This window comes from Monodon monoceros, unplaced genomic scaffold (genome assembly GCF_005190385.1).
Source record: "Monodon monoceros isolate NGI ecotype Baffin Bay Population unplaced genomic scaffold, NGI_Narwhal_1 Super_Scaffold_11, whole genome shotgun sequence".
Classification (NCBI taxonomy): domain Eukaryota; kingdom Metazoa; phylum Chordata; class Mammalia; order Artiodactyla; family Monodontidae; genus Monodon; species Monodon monoceros.
In genome coordinates, this window is record NW_021703767.1 from 60,035,237 (window position 1) to 60,058,103 (window position 22,867).

General features: G+C 35.2%; 1 protein-coding gene across 3 annotated transcripts in view; it reads left to right on the plus strand.

Annotated features, from left to right (window-relative positions):
* GRAMD1C (GRAM domain containing 1C) overlaps positions 1 to 22,867 on the plus strand; it is an 83,859-nt gene that overhangs the window by 20,031 nt on the left and 40,961 nt on the right. For 2 of the 3 annotated variants that reach the window (XM_029215431.1, XM_029215430.1), the window contains exons 1-3: positions 5,596 to 5,621; positions 6,215 to 6,310; positions 11,354 to 11,434. In XM_029215431.1, coding sequence (XP_029071264.1) covers positions 6,245 to 6,310; positions 11,354 to 11,434 — 147 coding nt within the window. In that variant the 5' untranslated portion in view covers positions 5,596 to 5,621; positions 6,215 to 6,244. Of the gene's footprint in view, positions 1 to 1,267; positions 1,353 to 5,517; positions 5,622 to 6,214; positions 6,311 to 11,353; positions 11,435 to 22,867 lie in introns of those variants that run through there. The other variant, XM_029215429.1, reaches the window with a different exon arrangement.

The window sequence follows — 22,867 nt, forward strand, 5'->3', positions numbered from 1 at the left end:
AAGCTTGCACACCGCAATGAAGAGTAGCCCCTGCTCACCGCAACTAGAGAAAGCCTGCGCAGCAACGAAGACCCAACACAGTCATAAATAAATAAATAAAATTAATTACAAAAAAAGAAAATTGGATAATATAGATAACATATTGTAGCAGCTGTGGATTCTGATTGCATCCTTTCTACCGCTAAAGCTTGTCATTGCTAATTTCTGTTTAGTAACTTGCCTAGAGTAAATTTGTGAAATATGTTTGTCCTGTGGTATGTGTAAGCAAATGTCTTTGCTCAGTTTATTATTATTGTTGTTGTTTTACTTTTAAGGCTGGTTTCTGGTGTCACCCCTTATATCAGCCAATCATTGGTGAGAAATTGTGCTCAAAGACAGAGAGCCAGTAAGGCTTTTCCCTTCTGCTGACAGATCTGTGTATAGATTGGGTAGTGCATTCGAAATTCAGATCATTTTCAAGTTTGTCCCAGTTTTAATGTTCCACTGAGACTTCTTGTATCTCCATCCTGGAATGTGTGGATAGTTTGGGATTTCTCCAGTCTCTGTTACACATGCGTGTAGTCCCTGTTTATTTAGGAGTACATGGAGAGTTTATCAAGTTCATCTGTGGCTGTCTCTCTTCTAAGGTCTCTCTGTTACACTCCCTACTGATCTGACAGTCTGCTTGTTTGTTGTCCTAACTGGGACTTCAACCTCCACACACTTGGATAGTTTCAGAATTTTTCCTTTCACTCCTGGGATAGGTTTTCTGCTTTCCACTCTGAATCAGCTGAGTCCTGCGCTGCTAGTTTTCATGGCCTGTTCCACCTTTGTAGAAGTAGTATACTGACTTAACTTGTGGGGGAGGAAGAGTAATGCGAGCAGGCCCAGGAAAGAGTGCCACAGGCTTCTGATGCTCATACGCAGGTTCAGTAGATTTTCCTGAGAAAATATTTCTCCATTTATTGTATGCCTTTAGTCAGTTTCCAATCATTTGAGATGATTGCTTTTGACAGTTGTTTTTTTTTTTTTTTCCGCAACTGTATATTTGACCTTGCAGGGAGGATTTGCCAAAGTCCTCACTCCATCATCCTGGAAGCATCCTTTGCTTCCTTTTGGTGTTTTTTGAAATGTTTATGTGGTTTTTCATATAAAGACAAACAAAAATATTGCATAAAAAGTGTATGATTTTAAAGTCCATTTTAATTTTATTTTCTAAGATACTACAATTCAGTTCATTTAATGATGATCATAATTAAACAGAAAATTAATTTTTTTATTTTTGCAGATTTCAGGTTCTGCTTATAAAGACAGGAATGAGGAGTATAAAAGACAGTTCACACATCTACCTGATACAGAGAAGCTGATAGCAGGTAAAAAACCAGGAAGTTACAAAAAACCCTTTTACTACCACATCAAAGTAGAGATGATGAGTAACAATATTTGTAGGAAATTTAAGCCTTTATGTTACATAGAAACTATTTTTTGAGATAAGCAGCGTCTTATCATCTGTAATTAGACAATGTAAAACTAAGTTGTAATTCAGGGAGGAGTGATTTCTGCGGTATTAAGTACAATCGACCCTTGACCATTGAAGGAGTTAGGAGCACTGACTCTGCAGAGTCAAAAATCCACGTATAACTTATAGTCAGCCCTTCATATCTGCTGTCCCTCTGTGTCTGTGGTTCTGCATCCATAGATTCGACCAACCACAGATCTTGTAGTACTGTAGTATTTACTATTTAAAAAAATCTGCATATAAGTCCAGCCACACAGTTCAAACCCATGTTATTCAAGGGTCAATTATACTGCTAAAAAATAGACCTAAGAGGAAATGATTTGTCAGTTTCTTCTAGTGCTTGTTTCATATGGTTTTGTAGGGAAAGTTTAAATTTGATGTTCAGTATATATTACTGTTCCTCAGAAAAAGGTGCTCCTTAGCAGATAATAGAGCAATTTTATAAAATATTTTAGGGCTTTATCATTATTCATATAGTCTTTCAGGTAGAATTTTTTTGAAATAGGCCTTAAGAGGAAAAATTTAGTCACAGAACTTACAAAAGTGCTTTATTTTTGCTATAAGTATAATATAGATTCTTTACCATCAAAATACTGAAGTTGGCTTTTGTTTTAGTACATATTTCATTTAAACCATTTATTCATGGGAATTTCTCAGATTTCTGGTGCTGTTGGTTAATATTCAATTCAATGTAACTGAATTTCTAGAGAGTTCAGTTTAGTTCTTTAAATATCAAAGAAATGAATCAAAACAATTTTTAAAAAGATTGGAATGTAATATAGTCTCACGATAATAGAGTGTATGGTAAAAAAGTGAAAGATCATTTCACCCAAGACCACTCTGACCTTCTTCCTGGGTGATAACCACTTTTAGCAATTTCTTATGTATATTTCCAGAAATTTTCTGTATGTATATCAAGAGAACTTAAATGGGAGCACACTGTGCTTACTGTTTTCAGTCTTGTTTAGAGCTCTATTAGCACTACTTATGGACCCACTTCATTCTTTTAATGGCTGCCTAGCAGTCAATTGAATGAATTTTGTACCATAATTTGTTTAATAAATCCCCTACTGATGGACATTTTGATTGCTTCCTGTCTTTTGCTATTACCACTAATGCTACATTGAACCTTCATGTTCATTTGTTTTGGCACGTATGTGCCACATGTATTGTAGGTTAAATTCCTTGAAGTGGAATTGTGACTAAAAGGTAATGAGCATTTAAAAGGTTTATACTGTTGCCAAGTTATCCTCCAAAAAGGCTACACCAATATTCATTCTCATCAACAGTGTATGTAAGTATCTGTTGTGGCACACCTCAGGAACTTTGCTTTAGCAAAATTTGGTAGATAGAAATTGTATTTAAATATGCATTTCTTTAATTATGAGGGAGGTTGAACATCTATAAATCATTTGTATTTTTCTGTGAACTTTTCTTTTCATAAACTTTGCCCATTTTTCTAGCAGTTATTTGTCTTTTTCTTGTAATAGCTTGTTAGATATTAAAAAAAATTAGATATTTTTAGGGCTTCCCTGGTGGCGCAGTGGTTAAGAGTCCACCTGCCGATGCAGGGGACACGGGTTCGTGCCCCGGTCATGGCCATTGAGCCTGCGCATCTGGAGCCTGTGCTCCGCAACGGGAGAGGCCACAACAGTGAGAGGCCCACATACATAAAAAAAAAAAAAAAGATATTTTTCACATGTTGTTGCAAATGTGTCTTGCCAGTTTTGTCACTTGAAATCAAATACTTTTCATGGAAACCGTTATAAAATATTTTATACTCATCATTGCTTTCTTGAAAGAAATTAATCTGATAATACAGTGATATATGCTCACTATAAAGCATTAAAGCCATACAGAAATGTATAAAGAAAAAATTGAAAATCATTGGTGATCCTACTACCTATATGTAATTTTGCTTAATATTTTGTAGATATCTTTCAGTATGTATATTCGCTTTTAAAAATTTACATTTTTTGTGTTTTTCCTCACTCACTGCTATAATAAACGTGTTCATTGTATAAAATTTGGAAAATACAGGTATTTACAAAGTAGAAATCTAAAACCACCTATAATTGTACAATCTGGAAATAATGTCAATGACACACATATCTATACAAATTAAAATATCTAATTGGTATCATTCTGTACAAATCGCTTTAAGTTCTTCGATTTAACCACATATTGGATCACTGTCTTCTGAAACAGAGAATCTTAAATTTAATTTAAAGTTTTATTTTAAAAAACAGCTCATTGTCATTTCAAATCCACAATATTATACTTTATAGGCTAGTTCAATAAATATTTATTAGTACTCAGTATGTGCCACACACCATACTGTTTCTGAAGAACTTGGAGTGTGGTGGGAGAGCAAACACATATAAACAAATCACTATGATTCAGGGTGATATGAACAGTTTTAACAAGGTACAGAAGTGGTACAAAGGAAGACATAACATGTTGGAGGAAGGCAAGTATTTTAATTTTGGGCATGTTGAGGTTGAGTTGCCAAGACAACTAAAAAAAAATATATATATATATACATATATATGTGTATATATGTAATATAAATATTATCTGGAAATAAAGATTTAGTGTACACCACAGTAACCTTCTAACTTGTCTCTCCCCTATTCTTATGTGCCTTCAATCTATTCAGTACTGTAGCTATAGTGGTTTTTCTAAGATGCAAATCTGATCAGATTAAAACCCTTCATGGATAGTATTCCAATGACCTTAGAATAAAGCTTGACTGCCTGACTTACGTGGCCTTTCATATATGTTAAATATCCTCTCATCCCTCATCCTCTCATCCATGTTTTGCTGAAGGAAGCACTGTGAAAGACTGCATTCCTTTGCTCTATTTTTAGTGTTTGCTTAGAAATTTACCACAAGCAAATTGAAATATTTTAAGGTTCATAACCTCAATAACTTTTTCCTAAAATTGCTAATCACTTTATATAGTTTTAAAATTTATCAATTAAACTAAATCTCTTCACAGCAGCTCTTTATATCTTATATTATTAATAATTTAGCAATGCTATTTACTTTAGTCACAGAGACAGGTCTTAATCTTAGAGGCATGGTATTAACTTGCTTGTAGACAGTGGCATTTACCAGAGCACTCTTGATTTTGCTGGATTATAGTGCTGAGGTAGAGAGGATCAAACTTGAAACTAAACTTAAAATGTATACAATTTTTAGAGTCATCCTTGCTCCCTCCCTCACCCTCATCCAACATCTAATTAGTTACCAATTCCCCATCAGTACTACCCCTTAAATATCTCTGAATCTAACTACTTCTTTCTCTAGTACTGTCATCTTTTGGTCTGAGCCACCATCAATTCCCCCCTGGATTTCCAACTGATTTATCTGAATCCATACTCACAGTGTGAATAAAGTGGTCTTTAATAACATACATCTGATCATGTCCTCCCACTTAAAACTCATCGATGGCTTTTCATAAAATCCACGCTATGCCATGGCCTGTGAGGCCTTACATGAGCTAGCTTCTCCAGCTTCTCTAGCAAGAGATCTATCTTTGTATAGTTGCTCAAAGATGTTGTTTCCTTCTACCACAGGGCCTTTGCACATGCTGTTCCCTCATGTTCCTGCTGACCCTTTATTGATCTTCAGATCTCAGTTTATAGATTACTTTTTATGGAGAACTTTTCCATGTATACTCTCCCTGCCCACTCCCCCATACCTGTATACCCTTTGCTATATGCTCTCAGCTTTCTCCACACTTTGGTCATTATACTTATTTTTCTATTTGTTTATTGTATGCCTTCCCCTCTAGACAGTGTTCCATGAGGGAAAGGTCCATTTCTGGTAACCCTAGTGACTAGCAAAATATCTGGTGTATAGTGCCCAAAGTATAGGAATAAGTGAATGAATGAATGAATGAACTAATGAACAAAGTGATGACTTTCCATGTGTTCAAGTAGTATAAGATTTATGAAGTTGCCACATTTTTTTGTTACTAACCTGTTCCTTATTATTATTATTTTTTAATGTAGATTATGCTTGTGCTCTTCAGAGGGACATTTTGCTTCAGGGACGACTATACCTTTCAGAAAACTGGCTATGTTTCTATAGCAACATCTTCAGATGGGAAACTACAGTAAGATGTATTTTCATTTGATTTGCTGATACAAATAGTTGCATAGATAGAAATGTATACAGTCCTTCTGAAAACAATGTACTTTAGATTTCAAAGTAAGTTACATGTATTTATCTATACTTGTATACATCTAAATATATTTATGTGTAGTATAAGTGTGTAATATATTTTTCTTAATACATTGAGCTCCATTTGTGTATATTTAATATAGTTGGGAAGAGAGATTTCAGGTTGAAAAAAGCTTGAACATACCTCCTTTTGGCTGCCAAAAGCATGTCTTATGTGACAGACTGTCTGAATTTTTTGTGTGTATTTGTGTGTCTTTGTGTGTGTTAATGTGGAACATAAATACCCATGTGTCTTTTCACACTTTATCCTAATATTAGGTATAGGAGCTGATGGAGGAAATTACTGAAGGGAAGAATATCTGTTCACCGTTTTTATCTCAGAGAATGCGGGCATGTGCTTATTAACTCCTTTAGGTTTTTCACCTGAATATTCTGGACTAGATTGATGTAATATTTGGTATTTTGTGTTGTGTATGTTTCTGAGAAATTCATTTTGCAATTTTTTATCCTTTTTTTTGTGTTTAGATTTCTATTGCTTTAAAGAACATAACCTTTATGACCAAGGAGAAGACCGCTCGACTCATCCCAAATGCTATCCAGATCTTTACAGAGGGTGAAAAGGTGAAAAACTTTTCTACCTTTGCCTTGTAATATAATGTGGAGAAAATCTGCCTCATACTGATCATCAATGTTGGGAATGTAAGCAATTCTTCTTGAAGTTAGGAATATTTAATAGTATTTAATACTAGATTTCTGTATACTTAAATACTTATTGGTGACTAACTTTAAATGACTGCTAAAATTTTTTGTAGTTTATAGTTTACAGAGAAATTTCTCCCATATTTTTCATTTCTTCATTATAAGAGGTAGGTAGGATAAGCCTTAGCAAATATCCTTATTATTTCTAAATACCCTATAATTCCATGATCGTTGTTTGGTCAATAATACCTGCACAATAGCAACTAATAAAAACCAGAGTGAACAGAGATTTGGTAGCATACAAATAAACACATAATCACTACAATCTTTTTTAGAATGGGGATTTTCTTTAATTGCCATCATTTTTATTATCCACCTACAATATCCATCATTTCTTGGTATGAAGAATCTTTTTCTACCCACCTGGAAAATTGATACGGGCTCTGTATGTGACATAAGAAGCATAATGCTGAGAAAGAAAAAGAAATAAGGAAGGAAGGAAGGAAAAAAGGAAAGTATGGAAGGGAATGAAGGAGAAGAAGAAGGAAGAAAGGAAGGAAAGGAGGAAGGAAGGAAGGAAATGAAAGAGAAAAGAGGAAAGAGAGCAGGGGAGAGGGGAGAGAAACACGATCATGAGATTGAATCATTATGATGATACTTTTTAATCTTGTAAAGTTTCTTTCACATGCGCTTTCAGTTTTCTTTTTAAACAATCTCATCCCTACAGAACACTGCCAGGTACAGTACAAAGAACTTTTACCCTCTGAACTATTTGAGAATAAGTTGTCACTCTGAAGACTTATCACTCCAGACATGATCCCAGATAGTTTATCATGTATTTCTTTTTTTCTTTTTTTAACATTTTTACAGTTTAATTTCAAAGAAAAATCTCAAGTTATATTTATTAGCAAACATATTTCAGCTAGGGAGTTTTTCATCCCCCAGAAAGATGGCAGTTGGAAATGAACCTAATATGTGTTTAAAGAAAATATCACATGTATTTCTAACAAAGACATTCTCCTACATAACCACAACATGACCATCAAATTCAAGAAATTAACATTGATCATTATCACTGCTCAGTTCTCAAACCCGCTTCGGTTTCCTCAATTATCCCAATAAAATCCTTTATAGCAAATAGGCTCAGTTCAGAAATACGTATTACATTTAGCTGTCATGCTCTTTAATTTCCTTATTCTGGACTAGTCCCTTAGTCTTGCCTTAACTTTTGTGCCCTTGATGCTTCTAAAGATTATAGGTGAGTTATTTTGTAGGATATCCCTCAATTGTGTTTGTCTGATATTTTCTTATGATTAAGTTTAAGTTATACAATTTTGACAGAAATAACACAGAAGTGATACTCTCTTCTTTCCATTGCATCCTATCAAGTGGTGCATGATTTAATTTCTACCATTACTGGTGATATTCACTTTGATCACTTGAATAAGGTGGTGCCTGCCAGATTTTACTGTAAAGTTAGTCTGTGTTCCTTTGTAATAATGTTTTGTGGTCAACTACTTTGAAACTATGTAAATATACTATGCCTCATAAAATGTATTCATTTATTTACTTATATCAATATGACCTCATAGCTTCTTATTTTATTCAATGAATTATAATCCATTGCTATCATTATTTATTTTGATGCTCAAATTGTCCCAAATTTGGCCAGTGGGAGCCCCCTCAAGCTGGCTCCGGTGTCCTTTTGACCATTCTCAGCATTATTTGAGCACTTTCTTGCTTTTTAGCACAAGATGTTACAGGTTTTCTCTGCCTCAGTCCTGGAATCAGCCATTTCTCCAAGAAGTCCTGTTTTCTTTTGGGGGAGACTGATATTTAGAAGCCAGTTTGTTCATTGCTATAGGGTATCACTGTTTGAGCCCTCTAATTGGGCAGAACAAGGGGATATACAATATATATATAAATTACACACCTATATACATAATACGCACATGTATATTCCCACTTATACATCTACGTTTATCTGTCTATCTATGAATGGTAAATCACCAATTCACATGAATACCTCTAATTCTAGTCCAACAACACAGAGTTATTTTTACTTTTCCCCTTCATTTTTTTTTGGCTGCACCATGTGGCATGTGGGATCTTAGTTCCCTGACCGGGATGGAACCCATGCCCCCTGCATTGGGAGTGCGGAGTCTCAACCACTGGACTGCCAGGGAAATCCCTTTCCTTTTGTATTTGTAACTCCCTTCCCTGACTGAGAGAAACCAGGCTCCCATTATCCTTAATATATTTACTTTGATCAGTGGACCTGTATGTAACGCATCTTCATCTCCTCTGCCGCCCCTTCCCTACACTTGATTTCTGACACGTAGAGTCAGGTTGCTGCCCATCCCACCACCACACTAGGGCTCTCATCCTGAAAAAGCTCTCCTCACCCTGCTTGGGCTCTGATACTCCACACAGGGCAGCCCTTCTACGAGGACAACCTCCTCATTCTTCTCTGGTGCTGACACCCTGCTTTGGGCTACTGCAGCTCCTCCGCCCCTGCCCTTACCTCTAGCGTGGATGCCTTGCTTTCCTCTGTTCCGCTAAACAGCTTTAGGGCCAAACTGTTCAGGAAGGGAACAAGACCTAAAATAAGCTTATTCTTTTATTTTTTTTTTGCGGTACGCGGACCTCTCACTGCTGTGGCCTCTCCCGTTGCGGAGCACAGGCTCCGGACGCACAGGCTCAGCGGCCATGGCTCACGGGCCCAGCCGCTCCGCGGCATGTGGGATCTTCCCAGACCGGGGCACGAACCCGTGTCCCCTGCATCGGCAGGCGGACTCTCAACCACTACGCTGCCAGGGAAGGCCAAGCATTTAAATTTTAATAATGATAACCACAGCTAGTATTTGCCAAACATACTTGTTCTAAATATTGTGCTAAGTTTTTTTTACATGTATTTTCTCATTTAGTTCTCACAAAAATTTGCTACTGAAAGTATTCTCATTTTGTAGGTGAGGAAACTAAAGAAAATAAAAGTGACTCAAAGTCATAGAACTGAGTGGTAGAACCAGGATATGAACCCAGGTAGTTTAATTGCAGAGACACTGGCCCTAACTACCTCACTGTATTGATTCAGTGATCTCTTTTACCATCATCATGGAGAAAAAAAATCTACACTAAGTATTTATCCCTCCATGCACTGTATGGTTAAGGGAAGGTTAATCATTGTACTTTTAGTTGTTTTCGTTTCTAGCATACGTTCTATGCCCCAGCAGCTTAGAGATGTTATTATGCAGAACTCCTCACAAATTAAGGTTATTATTATAATAATTATTATTTATTATTTGGCTGTGCTGCACAACTTATGGGATCTCAGTTCCCCAACCAGGGACTGAACCCAGGCCACGGCAGTGAAAGCCTGGAATCCTAACCACCAGGCAACCAGGGAACTCTCTAAGGTTATTATAGAAGCAAGATACATTAGTAAATTTTTTTTTTTTTTTTTTTTTTTTGCCGTACGTGGGCCTCTCACTGCTGTGGCCTCTCCCGTTGCGTAGCACAGGCTCCGGACGCGCAGGCTCAACGGCCATGGCTCAGGGGCCCAGCCGCTCCGCGGCATGTGGGATCTTCCCCGACCGGGGCACAAACCTGCGTCCCCTGCATCGGCAGGCGGACTCTCAACCGCTGCGCCACCAGGGAAGCCCTATTAGTAAATTTTTGAAGTTGGATATCTAACAAGGAATAAAATAAGATGATAATTTACATGGATTGCCCAGAAAGATGGGAGTGTTAAGGAGTTGAGAATGTGGTTTTGGTATATAAGAGTGGATAAAGTTGATAACAAAGTATTTAGTTTAAAAAGTGGGAATAATAAGCATAACACCATGGTGAAAAAGAGATGGACTAGGAGATTTTTCTTATCTATATATCTACATACAGGGTTGTAAGATTATTAAAATTTGGTCTAAGAAAAGGAGATAAAGGGTAGTAAATAGTGATCATTAGGTCACAATATTATATGTGTAACTGTGTTTGGAAGAGCTCCTAGATATATCCCCATGATAAAAAGTTTTGCTTTTTGAAGAATATTATATAAACTAGGTTTCAGTTTATTAACTGGAAAAATACTACTTTAAAACCTTTCTATGAAAAATATAAACACCTCAAATACTATTTTGTTTGGCATTTTATTTAATAAATCAAAAATGGAACTGAGCTTTCTCATTCCTAAATATAGCCAGTCAATCATGCAAAGTCACTAACTGGGGGATCAGAAGAGACAGTCCACTGAGAGACTGTATTTAGTGCTGCCACTTGTCATATTTTCTCATAAAAGCCTATTATAAGATACGACTTTGCAAAAATCATTTACATGCAGAGGAAGAGATGGGGCTAAAAGCAAACATGGAATTATAGATTGAAGTATGCTAGTTTTCTTATATAACATTGAAAGCAAAGTTTAGTGTTAACATAGGTGTTTTATATCTATCATTAATTGAGATTATGTATTTCTGGATTTTTTTAGAAGACTGTGAAAGATGATATAATTTTAAATTAGGATCCTTAAAATAAATCTATCTCTGAAGTCCACTTGCAGTTTTCTCTTATTCTTTGTGTATATTTGGCTCAAACGGCCACCAAATTATATCTCTCTGCAAAGTTCAGAATAAATAAAATTTTAATTTTTTCATAAGTTTATTTAGATTGATTTTAATAATTAAACTACAATGAATGTAAATAGCTACCCAGTTCAAGCTCCTTTCCCTAGTAAATATTGATAAAGTTTTTTTGCTGTAAGGTACAATTTTAAAAGACACCTTGTTCATGCACCAGTTATGTGGTTTTTTTCTATTATAATGAAAAGTTTAACAAAAATTAGTATATAAAGTAGGCAATGGTGACCTACTAGTTTGCTTTGACCATATCAAGTCACAGCAGACTGTCATGACAGATACTTTCCCTTTTTTTTCCATGACATTAAAATTGTCCTATTATTTGTCTTTGCAGTTTTTCTTCACATCTTTTGCTGCCAGGGATAGAAGTTACCTCAGTATCTTTAGGTTGTGGCAGAACGTACTGTTAGACAAGGTAAGTGTTCATACCAGAGGCTGGTGCTTGTTATAATAGCAACCTCCCAGTGTGTACCTAAACAGTGTTTGTGAGTTGAAAGCTCTTTTTTATTTTTCTGTGGTTAATTTTGACTAGACTATTCAAATCCAAGAAGAAACTTGAAGCAAAACAAAATCCATAGTTACAAGTTAAGATGTTAATTGTAATCCCCAGAGTAACCACCAAGAAAATAACTTAATAATAACTTACCATCCAAAATATGGTAAAAGAAACATAAAGGGAATGAAAATGGCACACTAGAAATATCTATTTAACACATAAGAAGGCAGTAATGGAGGAATAGAGGGACAAAAAAGACCTAATAAGATAGCAGACATTACATTAGCAAGAAGACAAATAGCAAGATAGCAGACATTACATTAAATCGTTAAACATAAGTGGATGAAACTCCTCAAGCAGAAGGCAGAGATAAACATGATCCAACTACATGCTATCTATAAGAGACACATTAGATTTTTTTATTTTTTATTTTTTTTAACATCTTTATTGGAGTATAATTGCCTTACAATGGTGTGTTAGTTTCTGCTTTATAACAAAGTGAATCAGCTATACATACACATATAACCCCATATCTCCCCCCTCTTGCGTCTCCCTCCCACCCTCCCCATCCCACCCCTCTAGGTGGTCACAAAGCACTGAGCTGATCTGCCTGTGCTATGTGGCTGCTTCCCACTAGCTATCTGTTTTACATTTGGTAGTGTATATATGTCCATGCCACTCTCTCACTTCATCCCAGCTTACCCTTCCCCCTCCCCATGTCCTCAAGTCTGTTCTCTACATCTGCACCTTTATTCCTGTCCTGCCCCTAGGTTCTTCATAACCATTTTCTTTTTTTTTTTTAGATTCCATATATAGACACATTAGATTTAAAGATAGAAACAGATGGGAAGTAAAAGGATAGAAAAAGATATACTATGCAAACAATATCCAAAAGAGAGCCGAAGTGACTATAGTAATATCAGACAAAATAAGCTTAAAGACAAAAATTAGTAGAGACAAGGAAGAATATTTTATAATAATAAAAAGGTCAATCCATCTGGAATTCATAATAATTATAGACTTATATGCACCTAATAAGAGAACTCTAAAATATATGGAACAGAAATAAATCACCACATAAACATAAGTAAATAAATAAGATACATGGAACAAAAACTGGCAGAACTGAAGAGAAAAATAGGCAATCTAACAATAATAGTTGGGAGATTTCAGTACCCCACTTTAAATGATGTATAGAATAACTAGACAGAATATCAACAAGGAAGTAGAAGATGAACAAAACTATATAACTAGAACTAAAAGACATCTGTGGAACATTCCACTCAAAACAGAATACACATCCTTCTCAAGTGTACATGGAACATTCTCAGAATAGACCATACACTAGGTCATAAAACAAGCCTTAATAAATTCAAAAGGATTGAAATAATACAAAATGTGTTCTCTGATCACAATGGAATGAAATTAGAATTCAGTAACAGAAGAAAATTTGGGAAATTCACAAAAAAGTGGGTATTAAGCATAACACGCCTAGAAAGCCAATGGTGAAAGAAGAAATCACAAGGGAAATTAGAAAATACTTTGAGTTAAATGAAAACAAAAACACAACATACCAAGACTTATGAGATACAGCTAAAGCAGGGCTTAGGAGGGGAATTTATAACTATAAACACCTATATTTAAAAAGAAGAGTGATCTCAAATCAATAAACTAACTTTCTACCTTAAGAAATTAGAAAAAAAGAGGAAACTAAACTGAAAGCGAATAGAAGCAAGGAAATAATAAAGATTAGAAGAGAAATATATGGGAATTCGCTGGTGGCGCAGTGGTTAAGAATCTGCCTGCCAATGCAGGGGACACGGGTTCGATCCCTGGTTTGGGAAGATCCCGCATGCCACGGAGCAACTAAGCCTGTGTCCCACAACTACTGAGCCTGTGCTCTAGAGCCCGCAAACCACAACTACGGAGCCTGTGTGCCACAACTACTGAAGCCTGCATGCCTAGAGCCTGTGCTTTGCAACAAGAGAAGCCTGCACACCACAAAAAAGAGCGGCCCCTGCTTACTGCAACTAGAGAAAGCCCGCATGCAGCAACAAAGACCCAATGCAACCAAAAATAATAAATAAATAAATTTATTTAAAAAAGAGAAATGTATGAAATAAAGAATAGAAAAATAGTGTTATTCAACAGAACCAAAAGTTCTTTATTTGAAAAGATCAACAAAATTGACAAACCTTTAGCTAGGGTTACCAAGAAAAAATTAAAATTATTACATTCAGAAGTGAAAGTGGTAACATTACTACCGGCCTTATAAAAATAAAGGGTTTATACTATGAACAACTGTATGCCAAAAAATTAGTTAACCTAAATGAAATGGACAAATACCTAGAATGTCACAAACTATTAAAACTGACTCAATCAGAAATAGAAAATCTGAATAGACCTATAACAAGGAAAGAGATTGAATTAGTAATCAAAAATCTACCCACAGAGAAAAGCTAAGGCCTAGATGGTTTCATTGGTGAATCCTGCCAAATGTTACAGTAAAATTAATACCAATCTTTCAGTCTTTCACAAAGTATTCCAAAAAATTAAATAGGAGGGAACACTTCCCAACTCAGTCTATGAAGCCTGTATTACCTTGATACCAAAAACAGACAAAGAACATCACAAGACCAATATTTATGTTCATTGTGTCTATGAATGTAGACACAAAAATCCTCAAGAAAATATTAGCAAACCAAAGTCGGCAACATATAAAAAGATTATATGCCATGATTTATACAAGGTTGTTCAACATATGAAAATTGATCAATGCAATACACTATATTAGAATAGAGGACAAAAAACATGATCATCTCAATTAATACAGGAAAAATATTTGACAGAATCCAACATCCTTTCATGATAAAAAATAAAACAGGCTAGGGCTAGCAGGAAATTTCAACAGCCTGATAAAATTCACACCTACATATTTAATGGTGAGAGACTAATGCTTCCACCTTAAGGTCAGGAACAAGGCACGGATATCCTTTTTTTGCCACTTCTGTTCAACATTGTAGTGAAGGTTCTAGCCAGGGAAATTAGGCAAGAAAAAGAGGTAAAAGACATCCACATTAAAAATGAAGAAATAGAGACAGCAGAAGCAAGAACTACAATCCTGCAGCCTGTGGAACAAAAACCACATTCACAGAAATATAGACAAGATGAAAAGGCAGAGGCTATGTACCAGATGAAGGAACAAGATAAAACCCCAGAAAAACAACTAAATGAAGTGGAGGTAGGCAACCTTCCAGAAAAAGAATTCAGAATAATGATAGTGAAGATGATCCAGGACCTCGGAAAAAGAATGGAGGCAAAGATCGAGAAGATGCAAGAAATGTTTAACAAAGACCTAGAAGAATCAAAGAACAAACAAACAGAGATGAACAATACAATAACTGAAATGAAAACTACACTAGAAGGAATCAATAGCAGAATAACTGAGGCAGAAGAACGGATAAATGACCTGGAAGACGGAATGGTGGAATTCACTGCTGCAGAACAGAATAAAGAAAAAAGAATGAAAAGAAATGAAGACAGCCTAAGAGACCACAGGGACAACATTAAATGCAACAACATTCAAATTATAGGGGTCCCGGAAGGAGAAGAGAGAGAGAAAGGACCTGAGGAAATATTTGAAGAGATTATAGTTGAAAACTTCCCTAACATGGGAAAGGAAATAGCCACCCAAGTCCAGGAAGCACAGAGAGTCCCATACAGGATAAATCCAAGGAGAAACACGCCAAGACACATAGTAATCAAATTGGAAAAAATCAAAGACAAAGAAAAATTATTGAAAGCAGCAAGGGAAAAACGACAAATAACATACAAGGGAACTCCCATGAGGTTAACAGCTGATTTCTCAGAAGAAACTCTACAAGCCAGAAGGGAGTGGCATGATATACTTAAAGTGATGAAAGGGAGGAAGCTACAACCAAGGTTACTCTACCTGGCAAGGATCTCAATCAGATTCAATGGAGAAATCAGAAGCTTTACAGAAAAGAAAAGCTAAGAGAATTCAGCACACCAAACAAGCTCTACAATAAATGCTAAAGGAATTTCTCTAAGTGGGAAACACAAGAGAAGAAAAGGACCTACAAAAACAAATCCAAAACAATTAAGAAAATGGTCATAGGAACATACATATTGATAATTACCTTAAATGTGAATGGATTAAATGCTCCAACCAAAAGACACAGGCTTGCTGAATGGATACAAAAACAAGACCCATCTATATGCTGTCTACAAGAGACCCACTTCGGAACTAGGGACACATACAGAGTGAAAGTGAGGGGATGGAAAAAGATATTCCATGCAAATGGAAATCAAAAGAAAGCTGGAGTAGCAATACTCATATCAGATAAAATAGACTTTAAAATAAAGAATGTTATAAGAGTCAAGGAAGGACACTACATAATGATCAAGGGATCAATCCAAGAAGAAGATATAACAATTATAAATATATATGCACCCAACATAGGAGCACCTCAATCCATAAGGCAACTGCTAACAGCTGTAAAAGAGGAAATCAACAGTAACACAATAATAGTGGGGGACTTTAACACCTCACTTACACCAATGGACAGATCATCCAAACAGAAAATTAATAAGGAAACAGAAGCTTTAAATGGCACAATAAACCAGATAGATTTAATTGATATTTATAGGACATTCCATCCAAAAACAGCAGATTATGCTTTCTTCTCCAGTGCGCGTGGAACATTCTCCAGCATAGATCACATCTTGGGTCACAAATCAAGCCTCAATAAATTTAAGAAAACTGAAATGATATCAAGCATCTTTTCTGACTACAACGCTCTGAGATTAGAAATCAATTATAGGGAAGAAAACGTATAAAACACAAACACATGGAGTCTAAACAATACGTTACTAAATAACCAAGAGATCACTGAAGAAATCAAAGAGGAAATCAAAAAATGCCTGGAGACAAATGACAATGAAAACACGAGGATCCAAAACCTATGAGATGCAGCAAAAGCAGTTCTAAGAGGGAAGTTTATAGCTATACAAGCCTACCTCAAATAACAAGAAAAATCTCAAGTAAACAATCTAACATTACACTTAAAGGAACTAGAGAAAGAAGAACAAACAAAACCCAAAATTAGCAGAAGGAAAGAAATCATAAAGATCAGAGCAGAAATAAATGAAATAGAAACAAAGAAACAATAGCAAAGATCAACAAAACTAAAAGCTGCTTCTTTGAGAAGATAAACAAAATTGATAAACCAGTAGCCAGACTCATCAAGAAAAAGAGGGAGAGGACTGAAATCAATAAAATAAGAAATGAAAAAGGAGAAGTTACAACAGACACCACAGAAATACAAAGCATCCTAAGAGACTACTACAAGCAACTCTATGCCAATAAAATGGACTGGAAGAAATGGACAAATTCTTAGAAAGGTATAACCTCCCAAGACTGAACCAGGAAGAAATAGAAAATATGAACAGACCAATCACAAGTAATGAAATTGAAACTGTGATTAAAAATCTTCCAACAAACAAAAGCCCAGGACCAGATGGCTTCACAGGTGAATTCTATCAAACATTTAGAGAAGAGCTAACACCCATCCTTCTCAAACTTCCAAAAAAGTTGCAGAGGAAGGAACACTCCCTAACTCATTCTATGAGGCCACCATCACGCTGATACCAAAACCAGACAAAGATACTACAAAAAAAGCAAATTACAGTCCAATATCACTGATGAATAGAGATGCAAAAATTCTAACAAAATACTAGCAAACAGAATCCAACAACACATTAAAAGGATCATACATCATGATCAAGTGGGATTTATCCCAGGGATGCAAGGATTCTTCAATATATGCAAATCAATCAATGTGATACACCATATTAACAAATTGAAGCATAAAAACCATATGATCATCTCAATAGATGCAGAAAAAGCTTTTGACAAAATTCAACACCCATTTATGATAAAAACTCTCCAGAAAGTGGGCATAGAGGGAAGCTACGTCAACATAATGAAGGCCATATAAGACAAACCTACAGCAAACATCATTCTCAATGGTGAAAAACTGAAAGCATTTCCTCTAAGATCAGGAACAAGACAAGGATGTCCACTCTCGCCACTATTATTCAACATAGTTTTGGAAGCCCTAGCCATGGCAATCAGAGAAGAAAAAGAAATAAAAGGAATCCAAATTAGAAGAGAAGAAGTAAAACTGTCACTGTTTGCAGATGACATGATTCTATACATAGAGAATCGTAAAAATGCCACCAGAAAACTACTAGGGCTAATCAATGAATTTGGTAAAGTTGCAGGATGCAAAATTAATACACAGAAATCTCTTGCATTCCTATACACTAATGATGAAAAATCTGAAAGAGAATTTAAGGAAACACTCCCATTTACCACTGCAACAAAAAGAATAAAATACCTAGGAATAAACCTACCTAGGGAGAGAAAAGACCTGTATGCAGAAAACTATAAGACACTGGTGAAAGAAATGAAAGGTGATACCAACAGGTGGAGAGATATACCATGTTCTTGGATTGGAAGAATTAATATTGTGAAAATGACTCTACTACCCAAAGCAATCTACAGATTGAGTGCAATCCCTATCAAATTACCAATGGCATTTTTTACAGAACTAGAACAAAAAACCTTAAAATTTGTATGGAGACACAAAAGACCCTGAATAGCCAAAGCAGTCTTGAGGGAAATAAACGGAGCTGGAGGAATCAGACTCCCTGACTTCAGACTATACTACAAAGCTACAGTAATCAAGACAATATGGTACTGGCACAAAAACAGAAACATAGATCAATGGAACAAGATAGAAAGCCCAGAGATAAATCCATGCACCTATGGTCAACTAATCTATGACAAAGGAGGCAAAGATATACAATGGAGAAAAGACAGTCTCTTCGGTAAGTGGTGCTGGGAAAACTGGACAGCTACATGTAAAAGAATGAAATTAGAACACTCCCTAACACTGTACACAAAAATAAACTCAAAATGGATTAGAGACCTAAATGTAAGACCGGACACTATAAAACTCTTAGAGGAAAACATAGGAAGAACACTCTTTGACATAAATCACAGCAAGAAGTTTTTTGATCCACCTCCTAGAAGTAATGGAAATAAAACCAAAAATAAACAAATGGGACCTAATGAAACTTAAAAGCTTTTGCAAAGCAAAGGAAACCATAAACAAGACGATAAGACAACCCTCAGAATGGGAGAAAATATTTGCAAACGAATCAATGGACAAAGGATTAATCTCCAAAATATGTAAACAGCTCATGCAGCTCAATATTAAAGAAACAAACAACCCAATCCAAAAATGGGCAGAAGACCTAAATAGACATTTCTCCAAAGAAGACATACAGATGGCCAAGATGCACATGAAAAGCTGCCCAACATCAGTAATTATTAGAGAAATGCAAATCAAAACTACAATGAGGTATCACCTCACACCAGTTAGAATGGGCATCATCAGAAAATCTACAAACAACAAATGCTGGAGAGAGTGTGGAGAAAAGGGAACCCTCTTGCACTGTTGGTGGGAATGTGAATTGGTACAGCCACTATGGAGAACAGTATGGAAGTTCCTTAAAAAACTAAAAATTGAATTACTATATGATCCAGCAATCCCACTACTGGGCATATACCCAGAGAAAACCATAATTCAAAAAGACACATGCACCCCAATATTCATTGCAGCACTATTTACAATAGCCAAGTCATGGAAGCAACCTAAGTGCCCATCGGTGGGCGAATGGATAATGAAGATGTGGTACATATACAATGGAATATTACTCAGCCATAAAAAGGAACGAAATTGAGTCATTTGTTGATACGTGGTTGGATCTAGAGACTGTCATACAGAGTGAAGTAGGTCAGAAGGAGAAAAACAAATATTGCATTATTGTATTAATGCATGTATGTGGAACCTAGAAAAATGGTACAGATGAACCAGTTTGCAGGGCAGAAGTTGAGACACAGATGTAGAGAACAAACGTATGGACACCAAGGGGGAAAGCCACAGGGGGGTGGTGCTGGTGGTGTGATGAATTGGGCAATTGGCATTGACATGTATACACTGATGTGTATAAAATTGATGACTAATAAGAACCTGCTATATAAAAAAAAATAAAATTAATTTTAAAAATTTTTTAAAAAATTTTAGGGACTATTTATTTTAGTTATTCAAACAGGAGAACTGCCAGGAGATAAGTTCTCTTTGGTAAGTTTATATTTCAACACATGTATCTATTTTATATGCTATAGAGATATACACAACATGAATTAAATAAAAGCTCTAAGAAAGATCTGTCATTTCCAAAAAAAAAAATGAAGAAATAAAAGTATCTCCATTGACAGATGACATGTTTTTGTGTATATGAAATCCTAAGGAAACCAATAAAAATGTGCAAGAACCAATAAATAAGTTCAGTAATGTTGCAGAATGCATGATCAAAATACAGATTACTTATATTTCTATACATTCACAATAAACAATCTGATAATAGATATTAAAAAAAATTCATTTACAATAGCATCAAAAAAGAATAAAATACTTGGGAATAAATTTAACAGAAGTATAAGACACGTACACTGAAAGCTACTGGACATAGGTGAAAGAAATTAAAGGAGACTTAAGTAAATGAAAAGAATCTTATGATCATGGATTAGAAGACTTAATATTGTTAAGATGGCAGTACTCCCCAAATTAATCTGCAGATTCAGTGCAATGCGTATCAGAATACCAACTGGCATTTTGGTAGAAATTGAGAAGTGGATTCTAAAACTCATATGCAAATGCAAGGTACCCAGAGTAGCAAGAACAATCTTGAAAAAGAAGAACAAAGTTGGATGAATTAGTCTGTTAGGTCTGCCATTTAAAAAATGCCATAGACTGAATGGCTTAAACAATAGAAATTTATTTTCTTAGAGTTCTGGAACCCAAAGGCGCCATCGCCAAATACATTGGGAGTTGGGGTTTCAACATATGGGTTTGGGGGGGACACAATTCGGACCATAGCAACTTCATTTAACCTTAATTTCCTCCTTAAAATCTCTGTCTCCAAGTATAGTCATATTGGGGGTTGGAGCTTCAGCATGTGAATTTGGGGGAATACAATTTGTTTCATAATATTGGAGGACTTAACACTTCTTGATTTCAATGTTTACTACAAACCTGCAGTAATCAAGGCAGTATACCATGTTTGGTTCATAACATTGGAGGACTTACACTTCTTGATTTCAGTGTGTACTACAAATCTGCAGTAATCAAGGCAGTATACCTGGCAAAAGTCTAGACATAGATTAATGGCATAGAATTGAGAATCTAGAAATAAAATCTTAAAATTAATTATCAATCATAAATTGATTTTTGACAAGGTTACCAAGATAATTCAGTGGGGAATAAATAGTCTTTTTACCAAATGGTGCTGGAATAACTAGATATCAACATGCAAAAGAATGAATTTTAACCCCTACTTCATACCATATACAAAAATTAACTCAGAATGGATCATAGACCTAAATGCAAGGTCTAAAAGTATAAAACTCTCAGAAGAAACTGTAGGTATAAATACTCATAACCTTTGGATTAGACAATGGTTTCTTAGATGTGACATCAAAAGCTCAAGTGACGAAGGAAAAAAATAGATAAATTGGATTTCATCAAAATTAAAAACTTTGTGTTTGAAGGAGTCCATCAAGAGAGGGAAAAGGCAACAAACTCATGGAGAAGATATCTGCAAGTTATATATCTGATAAGGTATTTGCATCCAGAGTTATATATCTGGAGAGGGAATATGTGCAAGTTAAGAGTATATAAAGAATTCTTAAACTCAACAAGAAAAAGACAAATAACCAATTAAAAAGTGGGCAAAGGATTTGAATTGTAATTTCTCCAAAGAACATATACAAATAACCAAGTGCATGCAGAGATGCTTAGTGTCATTAGCTGTTAGAGAAACATAAATCAAAACCACAGTGAGATACCACTTCACACCCACTGGGATGGCTAAAATAAAAAGACAGACATTACCTCATGTTGAAGATGTAGATAAACTAGAGCCCTCATGCATTGCTGGTGGCATTGTAAAACTTTGAAAAATTTGAAAAACAGTTTGGTAGTTTCTCAAAATGTTGAATATAGAGCTACCATATGACCCAGCAATTCCATTTCTAGGGCTGTATGCAAGAAAATTGAAAGCATATGTTCACACAAAATCTTGCAGTCAAATATTCATAGCATTATTCATAGTGGCCAAAAATAGAAACATCAACAGATGAAAGTATACATAAAAATATACAAAATGTATATTCATAAAATGGAATATTATTCAGCAATAAAAAGGAGTGAATTACTGATACATGGTACAACATGGTAAATCTTGAAACATTATGCTATGTGAAAGAAGCCAGTCCCAAATGAACACATATTGTATGATTCTGTTTTTATTAAATGTCCAGAATAGGCAAATTCATAGAAGTTGAAAATAAATTTGTTGCCAGGGGGAGGGAGGAATGAGGAGTGACTGCTAATGAATTTGGCCACCTTTTTGGGTTGATGAAAATATTCTAAAATTCATAGTGATAGTTGTACAACTCAGGATATGCTAAATACTACTGAATTGTATGCTTTTAGAAAAGTGAATTTTATGGTATGTGAATTATAGCTTAGTAAAGCTGTTATTTGTTATTTAAAAAATTTTTTTAAACAGACACTTATTTCTCTATAGCCATTATTTTGTAAAAACTTTAAAAAAGATTTTTATTTTATATTGGAGTATAGTTGATTTACAATGTTGTATTAGTTTCCGGTGTACAGCAAAGTGATTTAATTATACCAATACAAATACATGTATCTATTCTTTCTCAGATTCTTTTCCCATATAGGTTATTACAGAGTATTGAGTAGAGTTTCCTGTGCTATACAGTAGGTGCTTGTTGATTATATTATATATAGTAATGTGTATCTGTTAATCCCAAACTGTTAATTTATCCCTCCCCACCATCTTTCCCCTTTGATAAACACAAGTTTGTTTTCTAAATCTGTGAATCTGTTTTGTAAGTTCATTTGTATCAGTTTTTAGATTCCACATGTAAGTGATATCATATGGTATTTGTCTTTCTGTGTCTGACTTACCTCACTTAGTATGATAATCTCTAGGTCCATCCATATTGCTGCAAATGGCATTATTTCATTCTTTTTTATGGCTGATTAATATTCCATTATATATAGGTACCACATCTTCTTTATCCCTTCCTCTGTTGATAGCCATTTAGGTTGCTTCCATGTCTTGGCTATTGTAAATCTTGCTGCAATGAACATTGGGGTGCATGTATCT